General features: G+C 36.2%; 1 protein-coding gene across 2 annotated transcripts in view; it reads right to left on the bottom strand.

Moving 5' to 3' along the window:
* Epg5 (ectopic P-granules autophagy protein 5) overlaps positions 1-25,168 on the bottom strand; it is a 43,957-nt gene that overhangs the window by 16,400 nt on the left and 2,389 nt on the right. Inside the window, exons 2-22 of one of the 2 annotated variants that reach the window (XM_085945446.1) lie at positions 23,520-24,440; positions 20,903-21,117; positions 20,138-20,313; positions 19,080-19,288; positions 18,137-18,324; positions 17,784-17,977; positions 17,497-17,603; positions 15,887-16,155; positions 14,357-14,749; positions 11,964-12,104; positions 11,140-11,317; positions 10,207-10,446; positions 8,229-8,371; positions 7,153-7,350; positions 6,544-6,661; positions 6,050-6,375; positions 4,372-4,522; positions 3,938-4,077; positions 2,693-2,837; positions 1,915-2,103; positions 624-755 (exon numbers count right to left, since the gene is read on the bottom strand). In XM_085945446.1, coding sequence (XP_085801572.1) covers positions 624-755; positions 1,915-2,103; positions 2,693-2,837; positions 3,938-4,077; positions 4,372-4,522; positions 6,050-6,375; positions 6,544-6,661; positions 7,153-7,350; positions 8,229-8,371; positions 10,207-10,446; positions 11,140-11,317; positions 11,964-12,104; positions 14,357-14,749; positions 15,887-16,155; positions 17,497-17,603; positions 17,784-17,977; positions 18,137-18,324; positions 19,080-19,288; positions 20,138-20,313; positions 20,903-21,117; positions 23,520-24,440 — 4,773 coding nt within the window. Of the gene's footprint in view, positions 1-623; positions 756-1,914; positions 2,104-2,692; positions 2,838-3,937; positions 4,078-4,371; positions 4,523-6,049; positions 6,376-6,543; positions 6,662-7,152; positions 7,351-8,228; positions 8,372-10,206; positions 10,447-11,139; positions 11,318-11,963; positions 12,105-14,356; positions 14,750-15,886; positions 16,156-17,496; positions 17,604-17,783; positions 17,978-18,136; positions 18,325-19,079; positions 19,289-20,137; positions 20,314-20,902; positions 21,142-23,519; positions 24,441-25,168 lie in introns of those variants that run through there. The other variant, XM_085945447.1, reaches the window with a different exon arrangement.

Genomic DNA, 25,168 nt, shown 5'->3' on the forward strand with positions numbered 1-25,168 from the left:
ACAAAGCAGTTACACAAATCCTCATTCACATACAAATATGTATGTGGTAATGCAGGGGTTCTTAATCTATTTGCAGTAGCGAACGCATTTGAGATTTGGGGTAATAGTGGCGGGTGCACATCGGGTTTCTAGAAATTCTTCTTCATTTTTTGGTGTGTCTTCTTGAAGAATTTCCGCTATGGAATTAGCAATTTTAGTAATGTCTATATCTGTAATTAAAGGATTTAAAAAAAATGTAGACATCGGTTCGATAATGAAATATTTATTGCTGGAATATGTTTTCAAATTGCTCTAACAGCGTCTTAAGATGTAAGAAATAAAAAATCTCAAAAATATAGTTATTTTGTTGCGATTTCAATAAATAATTTTATTAAAAATATATTTTTTTCGTTATTTAATACTTTGCCGGGGGCGCACGAAAATGGCGCACACGCGCCTGCGGGCACGTGGTTAAGAACCCCTGTGGTAATGTGTTAACTACTCCTAATTGATTGTATACTTATGTATGTAACTGTAATTTGTACCCCTTCAATCGTCAATCCCTTGAATGCACCTACAATGTACAATAATGGATTAGCAAATTTTTGAAGAATTTCGAAGATTAGCAAAGATTTTGCAAATACCCCGTGTAGAATGGTCCTTTCCGGAGGCAAGTCACAACCGGCCGATCCAATAGCTTCGCACAGCTGCATGATGAACTTATTTCTGTCCAGGATACCTGGTCTGGCATCCCGTAACCACTCAGAGATGTGAAACTGTAAGTGTTTATAAAATCGTTATGTTATTGCACATCAATTATAATAAACACATTAAGATCCACCGAGAGTAACACCACCATCATGTTTCAAACTCAAAAGAATACCAACAGATAAACCAAAGTCGAACGGGTGAGAAATTAAAACTGGAGAGGTTTGGTTACCTGACTTTTGCCAGTCGCCAAGGTGATAAACGTATTTCAATATTCACTGATATTAGATATAATAGAAATTAGAATGTAAATTGCCACACAATTTATTGTTTAGAGTGAAGTAGGATACCATACTCCGAGGTCCCTTCTACAATTAATTATGTTTGATGTGTATCTTTCCGAGCATGTCCGATCCTAATAAGATCATATCGGTCTCCACGGAGTGGAGGTTTGTAGTAACAGATTTTTGTTGTTACGAGCCAAGTCAGCCACTTGCTCAACCTATCAGGTCCACACTCTGACTAATACACAAATTGAAAAATAATATGTGTACTTGCCAGACCCAGGATTCGAACCTGGGACCTACAACGTTATAAGCCGACGCTTAAGCCACGCCATCGTGACTGTTGTGTGTGGTTGATGTGTATAACAGTAGAAAATTGATGTGTTTTGTTTCTGCTATATTAAAAGTTCTCTTTGTCGGGAACTCGACTGTGTAAGAATTTCATGTTGTACTCGAAATGAAATCCTGTCTTGTGGCTCGCTACCTGCCTAATTGAAGGTAACTGGAAGTCTTAAGGTTACATTATATTTTTAGTTTGGCAGGCCTATTTCAACTATGTAACACCATAAGACCCAATAACACCATTACTGCGATCCGAGATAACCCCAATATGTCACGGATGTATTCTGTGCGCAGAATAGTCTAAGTGGTGAATCTTTGAGTTGGTACCCATGTTTCGCCTGAATTTCAAACTCGCAGTGCTTTGGGCGAGGTTGTGTGATGCGTAGACTTACGGAGTACGATGTCGTTATTGCGCAGTGCGTTATCGCTAATGTCACAATAATATAACAGTTCGAGCAGAAATCCAATTATTTAATATTCTTGGAGTTAACTGTAATGTTAGAATAAACCTGCTGATGTTATTTACTCTAAAAGGTAGTTATCTTTTTTAGCCATAAACCGGCATAGTTACAAAATACTTATAGGATAAAATGGTACAAACTTTGGAGAGGTAACTAAATGCCACGTGCATATCAGGAACCGTGGTGCAGATGGCAGCATAGACTTCCAGCATGTCTTTGGTGGAGAGTTGAGCGGGTCGGAGCAGAGCGCCCACCAACCCCGCCGTTCCACTGGATCTCATTCTCGTCACCAGATTCACGCAGTAAGAACCGTTTGTAGTGACGAATGCCTACAATGACATCATATTTATGTGTTAGTAATAGAGTGTATTGTGAAATTTAGTTATTAAACGCAGAACGTCTGTCTACATCATACTTAATTGCTGTAAAACTATTCTAGATGCAAATAAGGCATCTATTTCCTAATATCGATGTGTCCATAATGAACTATTTGTGGAAAATTACCTTTTTTTGTATCAAGCGGTAAAACAAAATTACAATTATTTTCATTTGTTTATAACATTTTAGTTGCTTCTGACGAGTTTTGGAAGTCTTTACATATAATATATGTATGTATTTTTTTTTATATTTAGACCATATCATGTGGACTTATTGATTTTTAGTATTAATAGAGTATTTTAAATACATAATGTGTCCACTTCAACCGATTCGAATTATTCAAATTAGATTTTCTCAAAACAAAACTGGACATACAGCATCCGTGCACTAACTTATCTATATATAGTATTCCACAAATAACATATCTACATCCTAATTTCACAAAGCACATAAACTTATTAGATAAAATTCTACCTTACCAATTTCTTTGTAAAAAAAACTATTGGTGAAGTTACGCAGAAATCATCTGCACGTACATACCTCGCCTAATTGTGTGGCGACGTCCGTCAGCACTTCATTGGCCGGTGGGAATTGAATCATTTCGTCTTTCAATGAATTTAAAATCATATTGAATAAGGTTATTCCGCCATCTTTCAGATTGACAATCGCACCACTGCACGCCAACCTAGTTTAGATAACAATAAATTAGCAACATGTATTATCTGGTGGTTATTATAACAGAAGTCAAAGAGTTTCAATTAAACGAGGTCTGTTCAAACACAGTTCTGTTCCGACCTTTGCCTGGGACCTTATAATGTCTTCAAAATAGTCTTTATGGGATTGCACACACTTCTCCCAGCGGTCCCGCCATTGTTAGAATCATTTCTTGAATGCCTCTTTGGGTATATGGTACAGTAGGACAGTCGCATTCCGCATAATCTGTTTTTGTGACAGCGTCATTTTCAACCTGGAGAACTGCCAACACTCACAAGGAGTCATGGTTAGCATTTGGGAAGTCCAGCATAACCTACGAGACTTACAGAGGGAGTTGCTTCAACACGAATTTCGATTGAAACTTTCCGCAAGACCAAATCCTCACTCAAAATGGAATGTACTGAACCGGTGCTTATTCCCTTATTCCCACCTTGTCCGAAAGTTCCTAAACAGTGGGACAACGGTCCTGCAAGACTTCTTCATTTCGATTTGTTGAGGATCTACTTGAACATGAGTCACTCTCCACAGATGTGAAAGTATTTTTGAAACGGTTGTACCACTTCATTTGCGCTATGCCCATGGTATCGTACTGACACTCATTGTGGACGTGAAAAAATTCATACATGCGCATGAAGGTACTCTCTACTTCCCCGACAGAGGACACCCTTCTCATGGTTTGTTTCCGCAGGAAAAACAAAAGTCAGACACTTTTTGAACAGCTCTGGTACGTTTTTTATGATTTACGTTTATAGCAGTGCAGCCCGGCAAATAAATCTTACGAGCATAAAAGTGTGATGTTTGCTACAAATGAATCTGTAAGCGAATGATTTAATCCTTTTTTTTTTAAATCCATTCTCTTATAATCTTCCGATGTCAAACTAGAAATATTTTATTTCATCAAATAAAGTACAATGTTTATGGTAAAACAGTATTCTACGCATTGAAAACAGCTAATATTACATAATTTACACAGATGGTGTTGGATATATGGACATAGTTTGAAATGTCGCAAAACTTGATACAATATCTGCCTGTAATGAAATGGTGAAACAAATCGATTGAATAACTTACTGGGAGAGTTTGGAGATAATAGCAGTGTGCATGGCCAAAACATCATAAGGTTTCATCGCAGTATCCAAAGCTGCTATGTGGTTCTTCCTGTTGTAGCCAATGTTCACGTTTATTTGATCTTTTATCTTCGATTCAAATCCCTGCATGAAAACAATCACATACGTAAGGAGACTTTTTTATTCTTTGATGTGCTGATGGATGTAATATAATGTCTACCGTTGTACAGACAAAGATGATGTTATTTAGTTGAAGGGTTTTCGCTATCAATATTCATATATTTCTAGATGACAACATATAATTTTCATCCCCAAAATATTGAAGAGATAAAAGTGGTATTTGTACATTTTTTTATACCTACCATTCCGAATCATCTCTTAACTAGTGGAGAGCTATAACAGAGTTGTATGAATATTATTGACGGTAGAAAAAGTCACCTTAAGTGTAAAGTTAGCCTTTCCTTGGCATTTTGCACCGCAAGCCTGTTGTATATTCTTCGAGAATTCCCTTTTCATGTAGAGATTAGGGATCAGATCGCAAAGGTTGCCATCTATTGAGCTTATATTGCGGCAAGTGTGATCATACTTTCTGAAAAGAATATTAAAAATAAATATGTGAATACTAAGTAAATTAACATTTTTACTCCTAAAGCGTCGATTACATTGAGCTTCTTTACGAGCTGTTTGTTGGCGAATTTAAAAGCGGGCGATTCAGCTACTGCGATTTGATGATTACACACAAAACTTTCCATTCGCTGAGAAGCCACAAGCCAGCGACTATTTTGACAGAACGTAGTTCGTTTTTTTACCGGGAGGTTGCTACTGCGCTCTACTGCGCAGACGCAGTAGGCCCATACGCCGGCATGTAGCATGTAAAGTTGACCGGGTTGATAGACTTTTTTTAGAAATTAATGGGTATCCCACACCATTGGGTACTTGCTTTGCAGACATAAATGTGATTTTTCAAAACTATAAATTTACCCCATTAGCGTGAAGTTTGATAGTTTATGACAGATAGTCAGAGCGGTGCCGACAATGACATTAATATATGGACGAATCATCTGGAAAAGAAAATGACACTCACTTTATTGTCGGGTCTGCCGAATGGCATTTTCTGTTCTAACACCATTACAATAAAGGTGATATTGCTATAAATTCCAGATGCTTTTTGTTGGGTCTGCCGAAAGTTTCGGCTCGAACGGGTTCGCTCAAATGAACATTGACATTAGAAACACTGCTCTGACGCCATCACAATAAAGGTCATATTGCTATAAATTCCCGATGCGTGATATCGCGTAATGGAATTGCGTGACGTCTTCGTAAACATGCGAATGCGCGAGTTTACTTGCTAGCTACTGTATTGAATGCGTCGTCCATTTAATAATGTCATTGGGTGCCGAGCAAGAAAGCAATGCAATTGGCTCTTGTAAGTGCAGTCCAGAATAGCAACCGTAGCAATAATCAAATTCATCATTCGTAATTCCAATGCAATAGAAGAAATTGCATCTGCGCATATTCAAGGTTACCTTATTCCACTAGGTATAGTGACACCATGATTGACTCTCGGCATGTTTTTTTGTTCACATTTAGATCGGATATAAGTAAATTCTCAGTTGTTATTGAAATATGGATGGGGAGGGGGGACGTACTAAGAATATTAAAATTAATCAGTGCTGTGTGAATTTTTTATTTTCCATTACACCATGGAATAAAGTTGGTGTTTATAGACTAGTGGAAAGAGCATATTATATTTTCAATACGTATATAAGAAAATCAGAATGGCAACTGTGCGATCTTAATATTTGTGAAGTTTTCCAACTAAACCAAGCTTCATGCGCTCGCAAAATAATTTCAAATGTCATAAGAGAAAAAATGTAAAAGGCTCCTTCTATTTACAGTCCAAATTCTTTGGGCGAAATGGACATATTAGGTGCTTGAAAGAGACAGTATTGTCTCAAATACTCTACGTTGACGTACAATATTTTTACAACATTAACGTATAATGCATACGGGCATTTTGTGTATAATAACATAATTTTGGTAAAAATTTGATATACAATATCCGTACACTCTTCACAGAACGATTATTATGTCGAGACACTATACTGAACCTTACTTGGCACATTTCTCCAGCTCCTTCAAATGCGTGTCCATCTTCCTAACCACCCTGCTGAAATCCCTGGCGATCGTTGGATCCAAGAGCGGCTCGATGACCCTCCTTTCGCTCCCGTCTTTGTATGCCACGGCGGGCCTTTCGTAAGTCTTCAATCGTAGGATGATTCTCTCGCTGGGGGACAAGTCGGGGGATTTCCCTTTCGAATTTTGTCGGGATAGAACGTGTTGGCTGTTTGAGCGTCCTGCGTCTTGTACAATGGCTATCGGCCACGTGGACGGCTGCGATCTGTTCAGCTCGAACGTGTCGATTGTCTCCGCCCACGTCACCTACATAAGTGAATATTCATCATTTGGCATAAACAGTTAACAGGGAGATTTAAATGCAAAATTATAAAGCTCTTAATTTATATCAGAGCCGCTAAGAAGTGGAAGAGAATTTTCTCTATTTAGGTTATTGTCAGGAGTGGACATGGATTAACAGAAAAAATAACTCACATTTTGACCAGTCATAAGCATATGTAGTTTTTGAGCAAACTGTTGGGAGTATATCCGTCCGTTGCTGATGTTATCGAAATAGTCATCTTCCAACCAGGAGTGAAAAGCAGCCATTAATCTGAGAACAGAATTTAAAAAATAAATCTCTTAGTACAGTGGTTTGATTGCAAAGCCTCGTAGATATTATAACATATACCACAATATTTAAGTGTAAAAGAACTAAACAGACCATTGAGTAGCTTTGATGTTCGGAGAATTTTATCGTTCAATTGGATCTAAGTTGTTAATGGGCTAAAAAGAAAATTTGATTGAATTTTAAAAACTAACCAATACCATCTGCAATTTGTATTCTTAGTTCAATGAAAACAAATTAGTACGACTGACAAAGTTTATTGTGCACTATTTATGTTGGATCTCCATAGCCAACGTTCACCCTTCACCACTGTGCATTAGACATTAACATAAATAATTAAAAAAAACGGTAATGGATCTAGCATAATGACATAACAGTAAAGAACCTGGCATACAACAATGGAAGAAAAATGGCTGACATACATACGTCATATTACAATCAAAATGTTAAATCAAAACAAGACAACGTGAACTAACTCGGCTTGCTGCAAATGATAGATCTTTTGTTGTTCAGCTTCAGGGGAATTGGCTCCCTTTTCACTGATGCTGGCCACTTTCGCCTCATGGTGGCTCCTGGCTTCCAGTAACCTCGCTCTCGCCCTACCCAGTAGCCTAGAGTTCACAATTCCTTGGAAGAATAACGGGCCTAAGGGCTTTGGCTGGCCGATGAAACCCCTGAAAAGTTGGATTAATATATAGCATATTTTATTGAAACGATGAGACACGAGATGCTCGCCAAATTTGGCGTCGTGTAGTAGCGTTAAAAACTGCACACGCCACTGTGGGGTCTTTCGACATGTGCAACTTTGACATATAAAACAAATCAGATATGCTATGTTCGCTTTAAAGATGATTGAACATATATTCAAAATACGAATTCACATAATACAGATTATTTGACAGTTATTGACAGTTTGCATAGTGCCAACAGGTCAAATAGGGAGAATCTTTTTTGCAACGGGGGATTCAAATGAATGTTATTTTTTCATTTTATTGCAAAGTTTATATTACTTTTATTCTATGTATGATTGTATGATATTTATTTTGTTTTAATATTTTAAATTGTTTTGCTTTTCAAATCCGCCCTTGATCGCGAAATTTCACCCATCATGACCGTATCCAAAACGTATTCCCCGTGATCAACAAGGGTTACCTGTACATTGTGGATAAAAACCTTCACAAAATTCATTCAACAGACTTAAATCTCATGATAAATGATGAATAAATGACATAATTTGATGCACTGACGTATTTGAAATAATTGACATAAATATTGGTGGTAAATTCTAATGGATTTAAGTTTTGTACTATTCCATTTGAGTACTCAACTGGAATGGTACTCAAATGTAATAGTACAAAACTTAAATCCATTAGAATTTAAATTCAAATTCCATCAAGTACCCTCCCCTCGGTCGATAGTATTAATATTAAATTTAAAAGTTTAGGATTTTAATGAAACATTGCCGGTATATGGCGTATTTACTTTGCGCAATTTGTGTAGTAGGTGAATTGTAAATATCACTGATGTGGTGTATAAAAATACATATACTTACACTAAACAGCTAATATCCAAATAGACGTAGAAGAATAGCTGCCATATTAGAGTATATATTGGATGAGAGATCGACATGCTGATGGCATTTTGAACTGAACGGTATAAAACCAACCCGCCTGAATTATCACCACCGCCAACACTCTGTAAAATAATAAAATGGATTTTTAATCAGTCAAGTATTGCAATCGAAACAAAGTATCTAGTATAAGTAGATGAGAGAACTAAAATAGTTCTCCGCTGATTAAGTTAGCTACAAGTGACTTTGCATTGCGGAGAACATTTGTAGAGAACTTCACACTAATGCTATCTCATTTATTTGCCAATTTGCAGGGTGTATGAAAAGACAATCCATCACGATGAGTAGATAAGCAGCCAATAATACTACACTTCGGCATTATTATTCACTTTAAAAATCCTATACAATTTGTATAAAACCAGATATAACTACACTCGAGTAAGTAATCACAGCCATTGCGTGAATAAGAAAATCGAAATGGCAAATGAGCGAAGCTAATATTTGTGGAGTTTACCAACTTAATCATGCTTCATAATCATGAAATAATGTATAAGGTGCTTTCTATTTATAGTCCAAATTCTTTGGCTATGGTAGAGTTTTGCTTTTAAAGTTCCTTCATGGACCTTGTGGAGATTGTAACTTACTATGACCTGGTGCCATCGTAGTCTTCGTAAACTGAGTATTATTTATAGGTAAGTATACAAAAATCAAACTTGAAGAAGTAAAACAGAGAATATATACTGCACAGGTCAAACTTCTCGTTTGTATCAATCCTGAAGTCTAAAAGTGTCCACAGAAAAATAAAGATTCGTCTTGTTAAAACTATCATAGGCACTGTAATAACATATAGCAGCAAATCGTGGATACTAACTGCGGAAACATCTGAGATAATTGACAGCTTTGAGAAAAAGATCCTGTGGAGGATGTAAAGAACCGTAAGTGAAGGTTGGGTGTGGAGAATCAGGTATAATTCCTGAGGCTAAACTGGGCATGCCATGTCCAGCGTATTATATATGTTACGCCGAATGTGCGAAATTGAATTATCGTTGCCTTATTCATGAATTAGACAAAATATCTGGAGAGTGCGTGAAATCGGCAGTAATTTTTCTGCCTACTTCATGTCTTGGACAAATTAGATAGTAGCGCTACGGTGGTATTTTTTGCAACTAAACTAAATGTATCAAATGCTCATGGATTGGTCAAAATGTACATTTATATTATCTATGGTCAAAATAGATGATCGCGCTCCGTGGTGTTTTTTGCAACTAAACAAATGTGTCAAATGTCATTGATTATAATATAAAAATATACCAATCAATAACTACAATGGCGTTCATATCCATTTACTATGCGCAAAAAAATTCTAGAACTATAATATGATAACGGAAGAATTTTATTGAAAAGTATTTTCGCGATTTGATTCGTGCTTGGGTATCAATTGTGCAATGGTCGATTGAATGTTTGTGATAGTTTGTTGATAGCTAACCTCAAAATGGACATTCAGTTGAATAATTTAATTCAGAATTACAAAACCTAACCTAACCTAATAATAATAATATTATATTATGTCCAATTATAACTAATAAAACCATCCGTATTAAATTTACTTTTTCTTCTGTCATGTTGACAGTTCAAGAATTCCATACCGTGGCGAATTCATGTACTCAGCAGAAAAATTACCTAATTCATGAATAAGGCAACAGGCTTGACTATTACATGAATTAGCCAAAATTTTGCCACAGTAACATATACACAAGTACAAAAAATGTGTAAATTACAATATTAAAAATAATTCATAAATTCTGTTGAAACTATATAGATGTCACTGTTTGCTAGCTTGATTAAAAAAATGCTCATAATTAATGTTTTCTGTACAAGTTAAGGAAAACTTTCAACAATCATTTACTATTGAGACTTGGCCACTGATATAACCGACTTTCCAACCGAAAATATACCTAACCTTTAAAGTCTTGTCTATGTTGACTTTAGAGCCTTCTTTGTGCATGGAAAGCTTTTGCAGTAGTCTCTGCCAAAGGCCGGTGGACCTCTCAACGTTGGCGTGCTCTATCCAAAGCGTGACATGCCACAGAAAAGGGACTTCCACATTGCACTGCACCAGCCCTTTCAACGGTGAATTGCTGTTCCATAGCCAACTTCCGAACCCTGACGACGACGTTGGCGATTTCGGGGACGTTGGCAACTGTAAGTTAAAAACTTATAACCATCACCACATAATATAATAACCATCGAGACGTATTCTGTCCACTCTGATAAGGGATCAATAGAATATATTTCTTTTGACTGAGCCAGATACCGAAAAATTGCTTGCCAATCAATCAAAAAATTTCTGGGCTACAATAGGTACAAAAATAACATTTAAACATCACATCATGAAACAAGTGAATATGTTTACAGTAAAACCCCGTTACAGACCTACAAACTTATCTGTAGAATGGCCAAAAATGGAACTATGAACTACCATAAGACGCCATATTGAAAAACGTCATTTGAATGTCAGATTTTGCCAGTTACGAGTCGTGATTGGGTAGTTGTCGACAGTGGCTCTCCCATTTCATTCTCTGGATAAGTTCGTAGGTCTGTAATTCAAAATTGACAGGATAGAAAATTGGAAAAAAAAATCGAATTACGAATTCCAAAATATATGGCAAAAAATATTAAAATTTTGAAAGAAAAGTTTTTTGTAACAAATTTCGTTTCCGATGCAATTTCTTCCATATTAATAATATCAGTTTTTACTATTATGGTTCATTCATTGAATTAAGTAGTATAAATTGCTATAAATAGATTCTCTGAATTTTAGGGAATATTTCGATTTACTGCGAATTTCGAATTAATCGTGTTTATATTAACGGGACTTTACTGCAATAGGTACCTGAATAAAACTTCCAAAGATGTTCGCCGCCTCACTCATGGCGTCGTGGTGCAGAAAACAAGTAGCGAGGACTGTCTCCAAGAGATGAATGACCACCCGATCACACTGCCAGTTATCAATAGATGTCAGCCAATATATCCACACCATTAGGAGCTTACGAGGGGACGGCAATGAGAAACTGCAACAATGTAAACATATTATGACGTAAATTAATTAATACATACATCCATAGATAGTGGCCATTCTAATAGGGATGATGGATTATGGCTAAAAACGTCATGGCTTCAGGCACTATCAGCAAAATCCAATATTCAAGCCGGTATCTCTGGTCGTAACGATTGACACATTACTGTGAGCAACATTTGCTTTTAGCTAATCGGATTCCTTTTGACATTCTTAGAGCAACGTTTACATTCATATACCTATACTACATTTCATCATAGAACATATCATCTCTTGATAATGACCTCTGCGACAAGCCCGAAACGTCGAGGAAAGAAAGGACACACGGTGGAAACCCAAAAATCTACTATGAAGTGGTGGAAGTTGTCACAAGATACATAGTTATTATAAACGGGTGTAGTGACGCATAAAACTGTGTCCTGGACGATCATGTTAACGCAAGCACATTTTCCACATATTATTATGTATTTATAGTCTTTTACCTCACCATATGACAGAAGGAGGTTGTTTTGAAATACAAGATAATATGTTGGAGTATTAATGCAACTGGCACAGAATAGACAGATTGCAATTTGTTGTCAACCTTTGATAGACATCGAGTTAGCACCTCACAAAGAAGACTCAATTGCTTACTGCCTTACCTGGTATAGGATTTGAGTTGGGCCTGCATCATTTCCATGAGTTGTTTGATGGGACCCGAGAAGTCTCCGCTCACGAGGCGTGTCGCCATCTTAGTGTAAGACTTTTCCACACGAAGTAACACACAGAGTACCTCCTTGAAACTGCAATTTAAAATAAAACCACCAATAAGATAAATTACGCATCTATTTCCAAATACCTATACAATTTCCACAGTTGCAAACACACTCATTCACGTCAATATTTGTTATATTACCACTTACGATGGCTTTGTATCATAAGAAAACATTATTTTATGAATACCTATTATCACTTCCCTCCATTTTAGTAAGTGAATACAAACTGTCACTTTTATTTTTAGTATTCTTTTTTATCGTCTGCATTTTAGGGTTTGGAGGTAGATAATTAACACACCGGAATTGTTTCGGAAACGACGAGTTTATTTGGTGTTAATATATACTAGATTACTACATTTTATATAATTTATTTTTTTGGATGACGAAATATGCGAGCGTGAGCGAACAGTGTTTTTGCGTGCTGTCAAAGAAGCTTTCTGCCGCCAAAACAAACTGTCACGCTCGGGCCGTGCAAAAAATGCGGCGTTGCCATACGTATTTATTTTTTTGACAATGTTGCCGGTCAGATATTTATTAGACAGATATTAAACATTATTTAATTATTTTCGCAACCAGCCGTTACTATTTGTTGGATTCGATACCGATTCGGGCCTCTTCAGATACACAAAGACATCCCCAAATGGGGACCATACGGGGGTGTCACACTATGTAACACGGTGGATATTCAAAAAATCCTGCACTCTACATCATGGCCCCCACATCCTGAAGCGGGCCACCACACCAGGATATTTGTCGGGCCCCCCTCCCTATCGCTAGGGTTAAAAGCAGTTTGACGCTCTACAGAAACTTTTTCAAATAGTGTTCCAGTTAAAATTAAGGGTACCTATTCAGTGTATTTTTACCGATTTTATGTATTTTTCAATAAATCCACTTGAGTTATGAAGTTTTCGAATATCGACACACAATAATCTAAATTTGCATTACACAATCACATATTTTAAAACGTAATCAAATATTCATTCTCCTGCGGCGCTATTTTACCATTAGAGCAAATTTGTGATGACTGTGTTTATCTCACTTATAAGAAGCCGCGCCACGCGGGCCCGGGAAAGCACACAGAGCCCGGACCCCCAGGCTAGAGCCCTGTCAGCCCCCCCCCCCTTTTGTGGGGGCCATGCCCTACATACATACTGCTGTATTCATATTTTTGAAATTTTCAATAGAGTAGTTTGACAACGTGAAGTATTAAAACGTCGCAAGTGATATGATTTTTTGACAGATGGGTAAAAAGTCATGGAAGAGTAGAATCAGTTTGCGTAGAAACTAAGATATCATGAACTATGTTTATTTATTTTAAAATAAGATCATCCAGAATTCTCCAACTTTGCATTTCTTGTCTTAATAACCCCTGTGATAGGTATGAGTGCAGCTCCAACAAACTGCTTCAGGTATCAGATGATAGATCAAAGAACTGATTGTGGCCGACCTCTGTTAAGGTGCGATTAGACCAAACGAACAAGCACATAGAGCGAGAGTATTCTGTTCCTGCTCGCCCGGTGTAAACGCCTTGTGAACAAAATCCAAAAAACAAGTTTTAACTAAAAAAGCTAGAATATAAAACTGCGAGCGAATGCTCTGGCTCTCTCTCTGTGTTGTGTGTCACCGAAATATTATTAGTCAGTTGTTCAGAAGTATTAAGAGTTTTTCTTGGTTTAGTAAAAAATGCATACTATTATATGCAAACTATTTTGATATATAAGTAGTATCGGAACCACTACCAAATTTTTGAGTAAGCCTTATATGTGTTAATAGTAAGATCCCACAAACATCTATGTTCTTGATACATCTTGGTTAACTGTAAACATTTTTCTTGGGTCCAACCTTTTTCGAGTGCAACAATGCGCAAAACTGATGTACTATTTAGTAATCATATAGGTATGTTCGGCAGTAAGCGAAGAACACTTTGATAAAATCGCTCCACCAGCGAACGCGACTGAACATGAAAGAAAGCTCAACGCAACTGTCTTGCTCTAGCATGCGTTTAGATCAAACGAATGAGCATTCTAGCTAAATGCAGCGAATCTCTGTAAAATCCAAAAGAATGCTCACTCACTTGACAAAAAACATTTACGTCAAGAGAATTTCACTGGAATGGGGGAAGAACGAACATTCGCTCGCTTGGTATAAATGCTGCTTAAGAGGATGGCATGATAACAAAACGAAGATAATTCATCAAAAGATCTCATGAATGTGAATATATAAAGGTGAAAATGTGGGACAAGCTACAAAGTGAAATGTGAAATATGAGTGATACTTACACTTTACACTGCGCTATTGTGTCAGGACACTCAGCTAGAACGGGCACCAAGTAATACAGCAAATGCACAACTTCAAGATAGCGTCCGGCATTGACCATCTTGGATAGGAGCGGAGCCGCCTGCTGGAAGATGAGAGGCACCGAGTGTCCCCAAGTAGTGGTGAGAATGATTGCGAGACTGCTCTCGTGGCACTTCCCCGTCACGTCCAACTGCCCGATGCTCTCCGGGTGAGGCACACTCTGGAAGTTTGCCGACCAATCGTAGCAGTGCAACTTCAATAGAAGGAGGCAGTCTTTTATCCAATCGGGAGGCGAGGTTTTCGGACGAGTCAAGTGCTGGGCCAATAGCGCAAGGAAAATGGCGACACTGCGCTGAGTGTGCATATCGATGCCACTGGAAAACATAATATAAAATAAATTAATGTTTTTAGCAAATTCATTCTTCCCCTAAAGTGATGCCTAAAAGAATCCATCGTTTGACAGTTTTCTTAACTAACAATTCTACCATTTTGGTAAATTTATGTCATTACAGCTAAATATTTTAAGTAAAATAATAGTTCGTGGACTAATCTAGTTTAACGTGTTCGCCAGAAGTGTTGTTGATGAATGTTATTTTTGAGATACGAAGCTCTTGGAATACATCATATATAGTCTTACTATATGTCTTGGTGTGAAGGTATAGTCCCGGCATCCCGGTTTGTCACGGTTAAGTGGAAAAAACTAAAAAGTGCCGAATATATACAGTCAAAAAGTGCAACCTCGGAAAATGTCAATTAGGCAACACGAAAACCTGACTTTATCACTGGCCTAGCACGCAGCGTCTCAAGTCAGTCGCGCAGCTGCCGCGAGTGCGAAATCTTAGTTAAGTTTTGTCAGTCTGCGTAGGTAATTTACTCGAGTCGGTGTTTGTCTTCAGCGTGTTGTTTGCAATTATTTTCTACTGTACGCGAAAAAGAAACTGCGTGTAGTTAATTGTGAACTAATTTGAACACAGTGATGTTTTCGACACGATTAAAAATAACAAAGAATTTTTAAAGAAAGTTTTCGCTAATGATAAAAAATAATAACTTTTTAATAAAAAGTTATGTTTAGTAAAGAGTAATTAAAAATTATTACTACAAATTTGTTTTTTGTTAACCACTCCATTACTTAGCCTTTTTGAATCATAGAATCAAATACTTAGCTGAATATAGTTCTCTCTTTTTAAAATCGCATAGAATTCGCTCGCTCACTTTCTGTTATTACAAGGTAAGTCGAAATTGTCCTGATTTGAGAAAAAACAAAATCACAAAAATAAAAAATCTAATCATAGCATATTTATTCCTTATTTTTAATGATTTTTTCGGAACTCCGAAGGATTACGTTAGAATAGATTCACTGCTGACCAGATAATTACTAATTAATTACCACATTTAAATATCATGCTAATTATATCTAATGGCCAACTAATGGTTACGCACCTAGCCCGTCTTTAGCACTGAAAGACTTTTAATCTATAAATAAACAACACTATCCTAACATACTAACACACCTGTGACAAGTCCAATCCATTGACTTAAGCAGATACGGCGTGAGGTCCACACATCTTTCCTTCCAGTCGTTCAAGAGACTTATCACTTCACCAGTCTGAGGTCTCCAGAGGTGAAGAGGCAGAGAGCTAATCCACTGGCCGTTGCTGGACGAAGGCGTGTCACAGAGGATGGCGCCCGTCAGATGGGGCATACTCCGCACTGTCACTCCGCATAGCGTGCGTGCCCACTCGCCGCAACCAAACTCAGAGAAGTCCGATGCAAAACCATACTGGAAATAAATTATTATAATATTTAATTATACACTTTGACTTGGTCATTCATCCACGTGTGTTAATTAACTTGTTCAACCCTAAATACTTCATATAAACATCCAACGTGTTTTAAAAATTCTGTCAATCACCTCGAATGTATATCTATTTCTTAGAAAATATTAGCATAATATTGGCAAATCTATCACCCGGAATGGGATGGATATTCAAACCCCGCCCAAGATTTTTGCATGAATTTTTTTTTTATAGATATATTTCTGACGTTATTTCAGATTATTCATATTTATTAGAGAATATTACAATGTTAAATCTCTTGTATTTATTCTTCTATAATGAAATTCACAACTATACAAAAAATTTTCCTAGCATTTGAAGATCAAAGATTTTAATATTTTTCCCCCATACATTTCATATTTCGTAATTCGAATATTTTTTCGATTTTCGGTCCCATGGAATTCGTATTAACGAGGCTTTACTATATATGAACTATCATTATATGTTTATTAAATTTACATGTTGTGCCGTTTGTATACTTCACTATTGTATGAAAATTAAAAATAATACGAAACCGACATTTGAAAAAAAATGGCAACAATTCTCGCTGCTGACACGACGTTGCCACACTATCTCAATATTCGCAGCTATTTTCATCTATGTATGTCATTTTGATTGAATATAACTTGACACCAGTGGCGAAGGGTGGAGGTAGGCTGTTTAGATTCGCTATAAATAGTGCACACTAAACTTTTTTTGTCATATGTATTTGTTTTTATTGAACTAAGACTACAATTTACAGATGGTGTTAGTTGGTTTTTAAAAATCAATTAAACCATGCCTAAACGAAACCATAATAGTTTTGGTCTAATTTGGGCAATACGACAAAATTGTACACACTTTTTCATTCAAAGTTATTTGTTTTTGTTGGATTAAAAATACATATTACACATATTGTTGGTTAATTTTTTTAATTCATTAAGCCCTGCCTAAACCAAACTATAATAAATAAAAAATATTATTCTATTTATAGAATATTCAAAGTTATGTATGATTTAATTGCATAATTTTAGATATTTTATAGATAGACATGTATTTTTTGACTATTATCTATTATCGCTTGGTTTCTCAGGGTTTAATTGAATTTTAAAAACTAACCAACACTATCTGTAAATTGCTGTCTTTTTTCAATGAAAACAAATATGTATGTCTGAAAAAGTTTAATGTGCACTGTTTATGGTGGATCTTGACAGCCTACCTCCACCCTTCGCCACTGCTTGACACTATGTATCTCGGCCTAAGAAAACATGCACAATACAAGTGAAACACATTGTCTGTAAATTTACCTTAAACAACTGTTTAACTACAGTCGTAATGAATTCTTCTTCACTGTTTGCTATCGCCATATTGGAAATGCACACCAGACAGTAATAGCACCAAACACTATCTGAAACTGTTACAAAAAACACAGTAAATATTAACATATTTTTGTTTTAATGAAACATTAATAAAATTATGTTACGATGTCTAATTATGATGTGCACTAGAGTGTGCCAGATTCCTATTTTAATCTTTTCTTCGCCATACGAGCGAATGAAAATTGAGAATAGTTATTTTAAATCATTTTGCGTACCAATTAAACCATCCACAATTTTCTTATAGAGGGTTGCCGTTGTTTGGGTTGAGGCGAGTTTGAAAGGCATCTCCGCCAGAAACATTGTGGAGATTTCCTTAGAACAAGCGGCTTCCAAGGTAGACCAACCTGCGTGGAACACACTGTCGTATTCCACCGACAGTCTTTCTACGAGGTTAGCTTCACAGCATGTACTGAAAAAAAAAAAAAACCGAATTTAGCACTGTGCGAAGCCGGTTACTTCAGCGAATTCAATATTATATGATTTAGGGTACTGTCAAATAGATCAACTGCTTGACATACACTACTTCTAGGGTCAATAATCACGATCACCAAAGTATTGCAAAACATACCAAGCAGCCTCCCATAAATCCGTGCAGTACATTACAGAATGCAGCGTGAGCCTACAGAGTTCTTTAGTAAGTTCAAGATAATTTTTGTAGGAGAGCAATCCAGATCTGATGATATTTAGCAGGAGTCTCGTTGTGGCGAAAACTCTTAGAACTGCTCCTCCAGTGAGATTGCCACCACAGAAGATATCCTGGAAATATTTAATGAATTGTTAAAATGATTACACAAAAAAGAGGGAAAAGAGATAGATAAGAATAATGAATTAGGGTGAAATTTTTTATGGTTGACAAAAATTTGAATTACAGAAAATTTCGAATTACAGTTGTTCTGTACCCGTTTCTCGCTTGTTTTTAAAGTCAATTAACAATTAGATTTTTATATGGTTGATGCTGAAAATTTTGAACTGAACTCGTGTAAAGAACTAAATAACTTTACAACAAACTCAACACGTTATTAAACATGAATAATAATGGGCTGTCATATAATTAGAAAAGTGGAGACTAAAACAAAAAAGTAAAGAGATCCACGGCGCAGTGAACATATTACGAGGATTGCCTGGGGAAACTAGATACAGTGCATCTATTCTATAGACAAGACTGCTTTTGGCCCGCTACGGCAGCTATCTAGGGTAGGAAAGTATCGAAATATTAACAATTATATTAAGTTGGCTGTTTAAAAAGTCAAAACTGACTATCTTGCTCTGAAATTTATTATAGACAAGAGAGGTGCTGTTAAAACATAGCACTTATTGCAACAATTACAACTAACGTATTGTAATTGTTACAATAAGTGCTAATAGTTCGATACTTTTATACCCTAGATGGCGGCCGAAAACAGTCTTGTGTATAGAATAGATGCGCTGATGTCATAAAACAGAACTGAGTGGAGAATTTTATCTAGTAGTGGATGGAGACAAGCTGAAAAAAATAAATGCAGCATCCAAACCTCCGTATCATTGCTCCTAACCACCATGAGTTCTTTGAAGATGTTCTCAAAGGGAATCTGCCGGATGAGGTTGATGACATCGTTTTCCCGCAGGATACCGGATCCCGCTGAACCAATTGTCTCCATGTCAGCTCCCTCGCCGTCCGAGTCTACCACTATCCACAGTCCGTCGTCAGTTGCTTCTGAAGCTACTGCTATTTCATCATTATCTGCAATGTAATTGGTACAATGTGGTTTCATTGATGATTTGAGTTCAAAATAGAAATATTATGGTAGTGAAACTCAATGATTACGTTTAAACCGTAAAACACATGAAATCACACATGAAATACATTATCGCAGTTTTCAAAATACAGTAGGTAGCTTAAGCCGCATTTAGACCAAGCGAGCGAATATTTGTTCTTCCCCCACCCCAGCGAAATTCTCTCGCTTTTTGTTGAGCGAGCATACGAATTTCACTGGAGTGGGGGAAGAACAAAGATTCGCTTGCTTGGTCTAAATGCGGCTTTAGAAGTTGATATTTCATATTAATTTCTTTTAAATACGATTTAAATAACTGTGCCATTTAATTTTTGAAATAATAATATTAAACATTTATATTAACTTACGATAAAATGCCTTGACATGTTTTCATATCGTAAGCACTTGGGAAGTATTGGAATTTTTCAAACTTCATTCATCCAAAAATAGTGGAAATTTAAAAATTAAAAATCAAGCAGCCTGCTTTGGCTAAGTATCTTCCAAGCATAATAAATAATACATCACCTCAATGCCTTGCAAACGTGATGTATTTAATGTTTGGCGTTATAGTGAAACATTTTAACACCGAACTTGCACAAATGAGATTTCATCTGGGGCACACAAATCACACAGGGCAAATTTATTATTGTTGCCGATACTATTTCCGAATGCTCCTACATGAAGGCTATTGCATCTCTTTCTTTCGCTCGGCGTCGCTCCAACTATGTTATATTATCTGTCAAAACTATCGAATTTCACGCTTATGAGGTATGTTTATAGTAGAAATCCTAGTATGGACAATACAAAACTAAACATACCTTCATCATTGGAGTCCGAATGTCTTCTTTGGTTTATTTTGGCGGTCTCTTTACTTTGAATTGGTCTTGATCTGGTCAAGATTGCTTCCAGCAAACACAGCGCTTTCGATATATCGTTTGCTTTTCTGACATTGCACTGAACAAAATGAATCGCCCAAGCAATACTCTGCGATACCCTGAAAACAAAATAAAAACACATGACGGTCCACGATATTGTCCATTCAATGTATTCATTCTGCCAATACTTTCGGTTTGTGGTGGCAGATAATGCACAGCCTCAGGGAAGTTTCAATTTTTTTTAAAGACGCACATAAACTGATGTGACGTCCAAACAATAGACACAATCTCAAACCCGCGTCGAACTAGGGGATTATCGAAGCATCTTTAATATCATAATACCTGAAAACGACAAGTAAGTGAGTAAGACAAAGCCCAACTTTTATAGTGCCTTGTTGCAAATGGCAATTATATGATCACTAAACGAGTTTACTGCCAAATATAATAACAAGATCTCTTACAGATGATTTTCGAGAGAGAATTCTGCCATGTATCAAATACTGGAAAAATAATACTCTTGAGGGTCAACTAAACGACAAGTTTGTTACGCCTGCCCCAATCTAATATATATATTGTTAGAGTTGTTGAACATTGTCCAAGACATCTTCCATGAACAGTTTCAAGTCATCAGGAAACAATGAAAACCTTTTAATGACCATTGCTGTCGTTTATAAAAAACAGTCTACTCATTCATAATGTTTTGTTTACCTCAAAATATGATGCAGCAGAAATAAGATATTCTCTAGACTCTCCTCTTTTACAATGAGCGCTTCGGCCAGGGATCCGCACCAGCTTCTCAGTTGATTCCTAAGTGCCCTATCGAAACCCCAACCTGAAGTTCTGAGGACCCAGAACATTATCCGGAGAGACTCTTTGACGGACTTGCAGCCTGACACGGTGGCCATCCAAATTAGTTCATCCACCTAAAATTAATAGTATTTTATTTCCTACACATTATTGTTTGCATGTAACTTACGACAGTCGAGCACGCTACAAACTATTCGAGTGTTTACCGCAAGGCATGAGTACCTCAACTAATAGAAATATCATGAATCATGTCAACGACATGACGTCACACCATTCCATGCTTACGAAGTGCGCGCTTCGCGAGACAAAACGCGAGACAAAATGACAAAGTGTCTGTCTACAGTAGCAAAAATATCAAAAATACTGAATCCCATGTGCAAGATTAAACCAAAAACCGGTACATTATTACACATTGTTTCAAAACTCATCAACCGGACAAAATTTTAAGGCTCCAAAAATACGACTTATCCTGGGAAAATGTGGACGTATGTTAACCCTAGTTTATATCACTTCGGTCATATCGGCTTGTCTCACTTGGCCTCTGCCAAGTCTTTTTTTAACCGTCCGAACAATCATACCTTTATTTCAGTGTGATATATTTATAATTACCAAGCATTTAATGCTATTCAAGGAATTGCTTGTGCGTCTAAATATTTACACGTATTGCATTGATATTAACCGGTTATATGCCGGGAGTTTTAGTATGGCCGTGCATGAAGGGCCGTGATTTTCTTTTAAAAAATAAAATCTAATAAATATATATTTTTTGGCAATAAATTAATAGTATATCATATAGATTTACCAAATAAATGCACTATTTGTCATCTGCTTCGCCATTTATTAAAAAAATCAAAACCAAATATTTTACAAAACGTCAGGGTTGTCGCAAAACTTACAAATGATTATAAAACTATCATAAAAGAAATAAACTATAAAATCACAATATTCCAGTATTCCACCCGTGAAACAAAGTTTGGTTAGCAATGCAAATATCACGAGACAACTGACTTATATTGTCAACACGTGTGTGTCAACCCTGCTGAGCGATACATATCGGTAACGAGTTGAAGCTATTTTAAAACACTGATTTTAAAACAGAAAAAAGTTTGTGCAAATACGAAAATATTACACCATGATTCCAAGAGATGTTGCTGTGTATACCATATGTTTGAAGTATTAAAATAATTGTCATTGGATAGTAAAAATATGTGTCAAAGTGGACCGTATATATACGGTCGTGGCATCTAACCGGTTAAATAACGTAATAGTTATTTCAGTTTTTAATAATTATTCTTAGAATCCATTCAATTCTTTAGTTTCTATAAATAATATATGATTCTACAGAGTTATCTACAAACTACAGAAAAAAAAATATTACTCGATTACTGTATTTGAATTAAAATGACTATACGAAATGTAACCTTATCAATTGTTATTTTTATCAATTTAGTATGAATGACTATTTAGACAAGTGATTCCCAACCTTTTTCAATTCATGATGACATTTTACAGATTTATAAAACATTTACGGCAAACTGAAGAATACTAATTGTGACTGTCAGTAGGTTTATATATATTTTTTACATTTCACTCGAAAAAATAACCAAATCTTTGGACTTTAACTAGGCGGTATGGTAGGTATATGAAAATCTTGTATACCAATAATTAACATGCCCAAACGAATCGAGTCTATGTTGCGAAATAATTAAAATCAATATTTGTTGCAGTTAATAAAATTAATGATAATAATAATTGATGTGCGTCGAAAACATTAAAGTTGTGATTATATTGAGATGCACGTCCCGTCCTGCCACCCTGTCACGGCGACAAATTTAGTCTATGGTTTTGTCATTTTGCAGAATATTTTGAACGATCACCATCTCTGTAAATTCAATGATGGAGAGTACCAGCTCTAATTTATTAGTATTTTGAAGTATTTTTTTTATTATTCAAGGTAATTTCAATCAATTTTAACAGTTTCTACGGTTGTATCATTTTTGTTTAAATAACTATGGATACGGAAATTTCGCAGTCAATGGGCAGTATTTTTAGTAAGTCAAAAAATCATTTTAAGTCAGATACTGGGTATTAACATTAGACCATCGATGTGGTAAAATAATATTCATATAAAATGAATATTAACTGATTTTATATACTAATCAATATTGGTAAAATACAGGCATCCCTCGACTTTCGTGCATAATTAATTGGTTCCAGAAAATGTTGACTGTACGAAACTAGTGTTATATAAAAAAATGTAAAAAAGTGTTTTTTAGAACATTTTTTTTTTATCAATGATCATGGGTATAATAAAGTTAATAATGCGCATTAGCACTCAGGTGTTTTATTTATAAACTTGTCAAAAACGTGAGCGACTGCATGGAAGCGTACAGTTTTTGCATTATTGGAAAAAATTTAAGAAATATACGAAATGGCGAATTGTACAAAAATAGAACATATTATGAAAGTCGTGGACCACTTGTACTATTTATTGTGATTTTTAAGATCCGCTACTTACTTGAATTTTGATCAAATGTTCAGAATGTGAGTGTAATGAGTGCGTTTCCGTTGCCTTCTCCCGTAAGACGCTCAGATTCTTCTGAAAGTCACCCAGCACATTCTTCTGTAAGATTGCATTCTGATAAGTGTAGGACCCGCTCACGTGATACCCGTCCGCGCACAGAGCCCCATTCCTCTCCACGCAGTTATTAACCTGCCAGATGCACGCTTGCTTATCGTTGCATTCCATCGCGAGAGCCGCCACTTCTTTTTCGTTCAACACCAGTTGCGATCTGGCCCTCTGATACTCCATCAGGGCGTCGTACAACGGATGGGTCGACGCCGGCGCTTGCAGTTCATTCTTTTCAAAATCCACAACAAACTGCTTCGACGCCACGATCTCTTTGCAACCGTAAATATTTTCTATCTCTTCAAACGTGAAAGGAACAACTTTTTTATACTTCAATACGCTTGGCGTAATTTCCGCCTGCTTCATCTTTTGTACGACAGTCGAGAGTTCTCTGTAACTTTGTTCGGATGACTGTAAAATATTTTGCTTTCGAGTGTCAGTCTTGTTTTTGATTTCTACATGGGGTATATTTTTGATAACTGGCAACATTTCTTTTGATTCTATCACAGTTACTTCCTGGTTCAAACATTCATTACTACCCTTTTCCCCTTCATTTGAAACAGTGTTTTCATTTGTCGGAATGACATTTTCCTCCCTTGTTTTCCCTTCATCTACTACCATATCTATATCATTAAATTCATTCACGTTTTCTTCTATCGCTCTTTCAGTTTCATTAGATTCAATTGTATTTTGGATAATCTCTTCGTCTTTATTCTCTTGTTGACTAGTTTCATTGAGAGATATTTGGCTGTCGTCTATTGCGGTTATCAATAATTTTTCATCCGGCGTTTTGTACCTAGTTTTTTTCTTCTGCAACAATTACAAAACAAAAGCAAAGGTTACGTTAGGTCATAGTATATAAATCTACAATATCAATAGGTAGGGGAAGGGCAGATTCATCTGGCATTGCGCCAACAACAATAATACGTTGGAACGGTGATTATGTCATTTTAAGCAGGGCTTCGAATCGGAACTGAACCGAAACCCGAAAAAACTGTTATTTTTGTCGGAACGAAAACCGGATGAAATAATTATTGGTTTTTTCGGTTCGGTACATGTTCAAACATGTGTGTTAACATGATTTTACTCCCCACTTCAGTTGTCTTAGGTGCAACATGTCTTACGTCTTGGGTTTTGGCTCTTGGACCCTTAAGCGGCGACTAGACGCTCATGCATTACTACAAGCTTACCTGTGCAAACCGGTTTGTATCAAATTAAGTATGTAAAAACATTGAAAAATTAATCTCTTGGAGCTGAACCGAAAACTGGAAAAACTGTTATTTTTTTCAGAATGGAAACCGGAACCGAACCAATATATATTGTTTTACTTGAACTGGAATGAAAACTCACCCCATTTTATGGTATATATTGCATTACGTAAAAAAAAATAGTTCATGCTACTGATCACTCTGCGAGAGTTGGACGTTTTGACACATTGACTCAAAATAAATGTCAAATCATTCATGTCAGAATGATAGGTATGTAGTTATCGATATTTATATTTAATGGCGAATGACGAATGAAGAAAATTAAAAAAA

This window comes from Rhyacophila brunnea, unplaced genomic scaffold (assembly GCF_057557595.1).
Source record: "Rhyacophila brunnea isolate RB1 unplaced genomic scaffold, BYU_Rbru_1.0 scaffold_18, whole genome shotgun sequence".
NCBI lineage: Eukaryota > Metazoa > Arthropoda > Insecta > Trichoptera > Rhyacophilidae > Rhyacophila > Rhyacophila brunnea.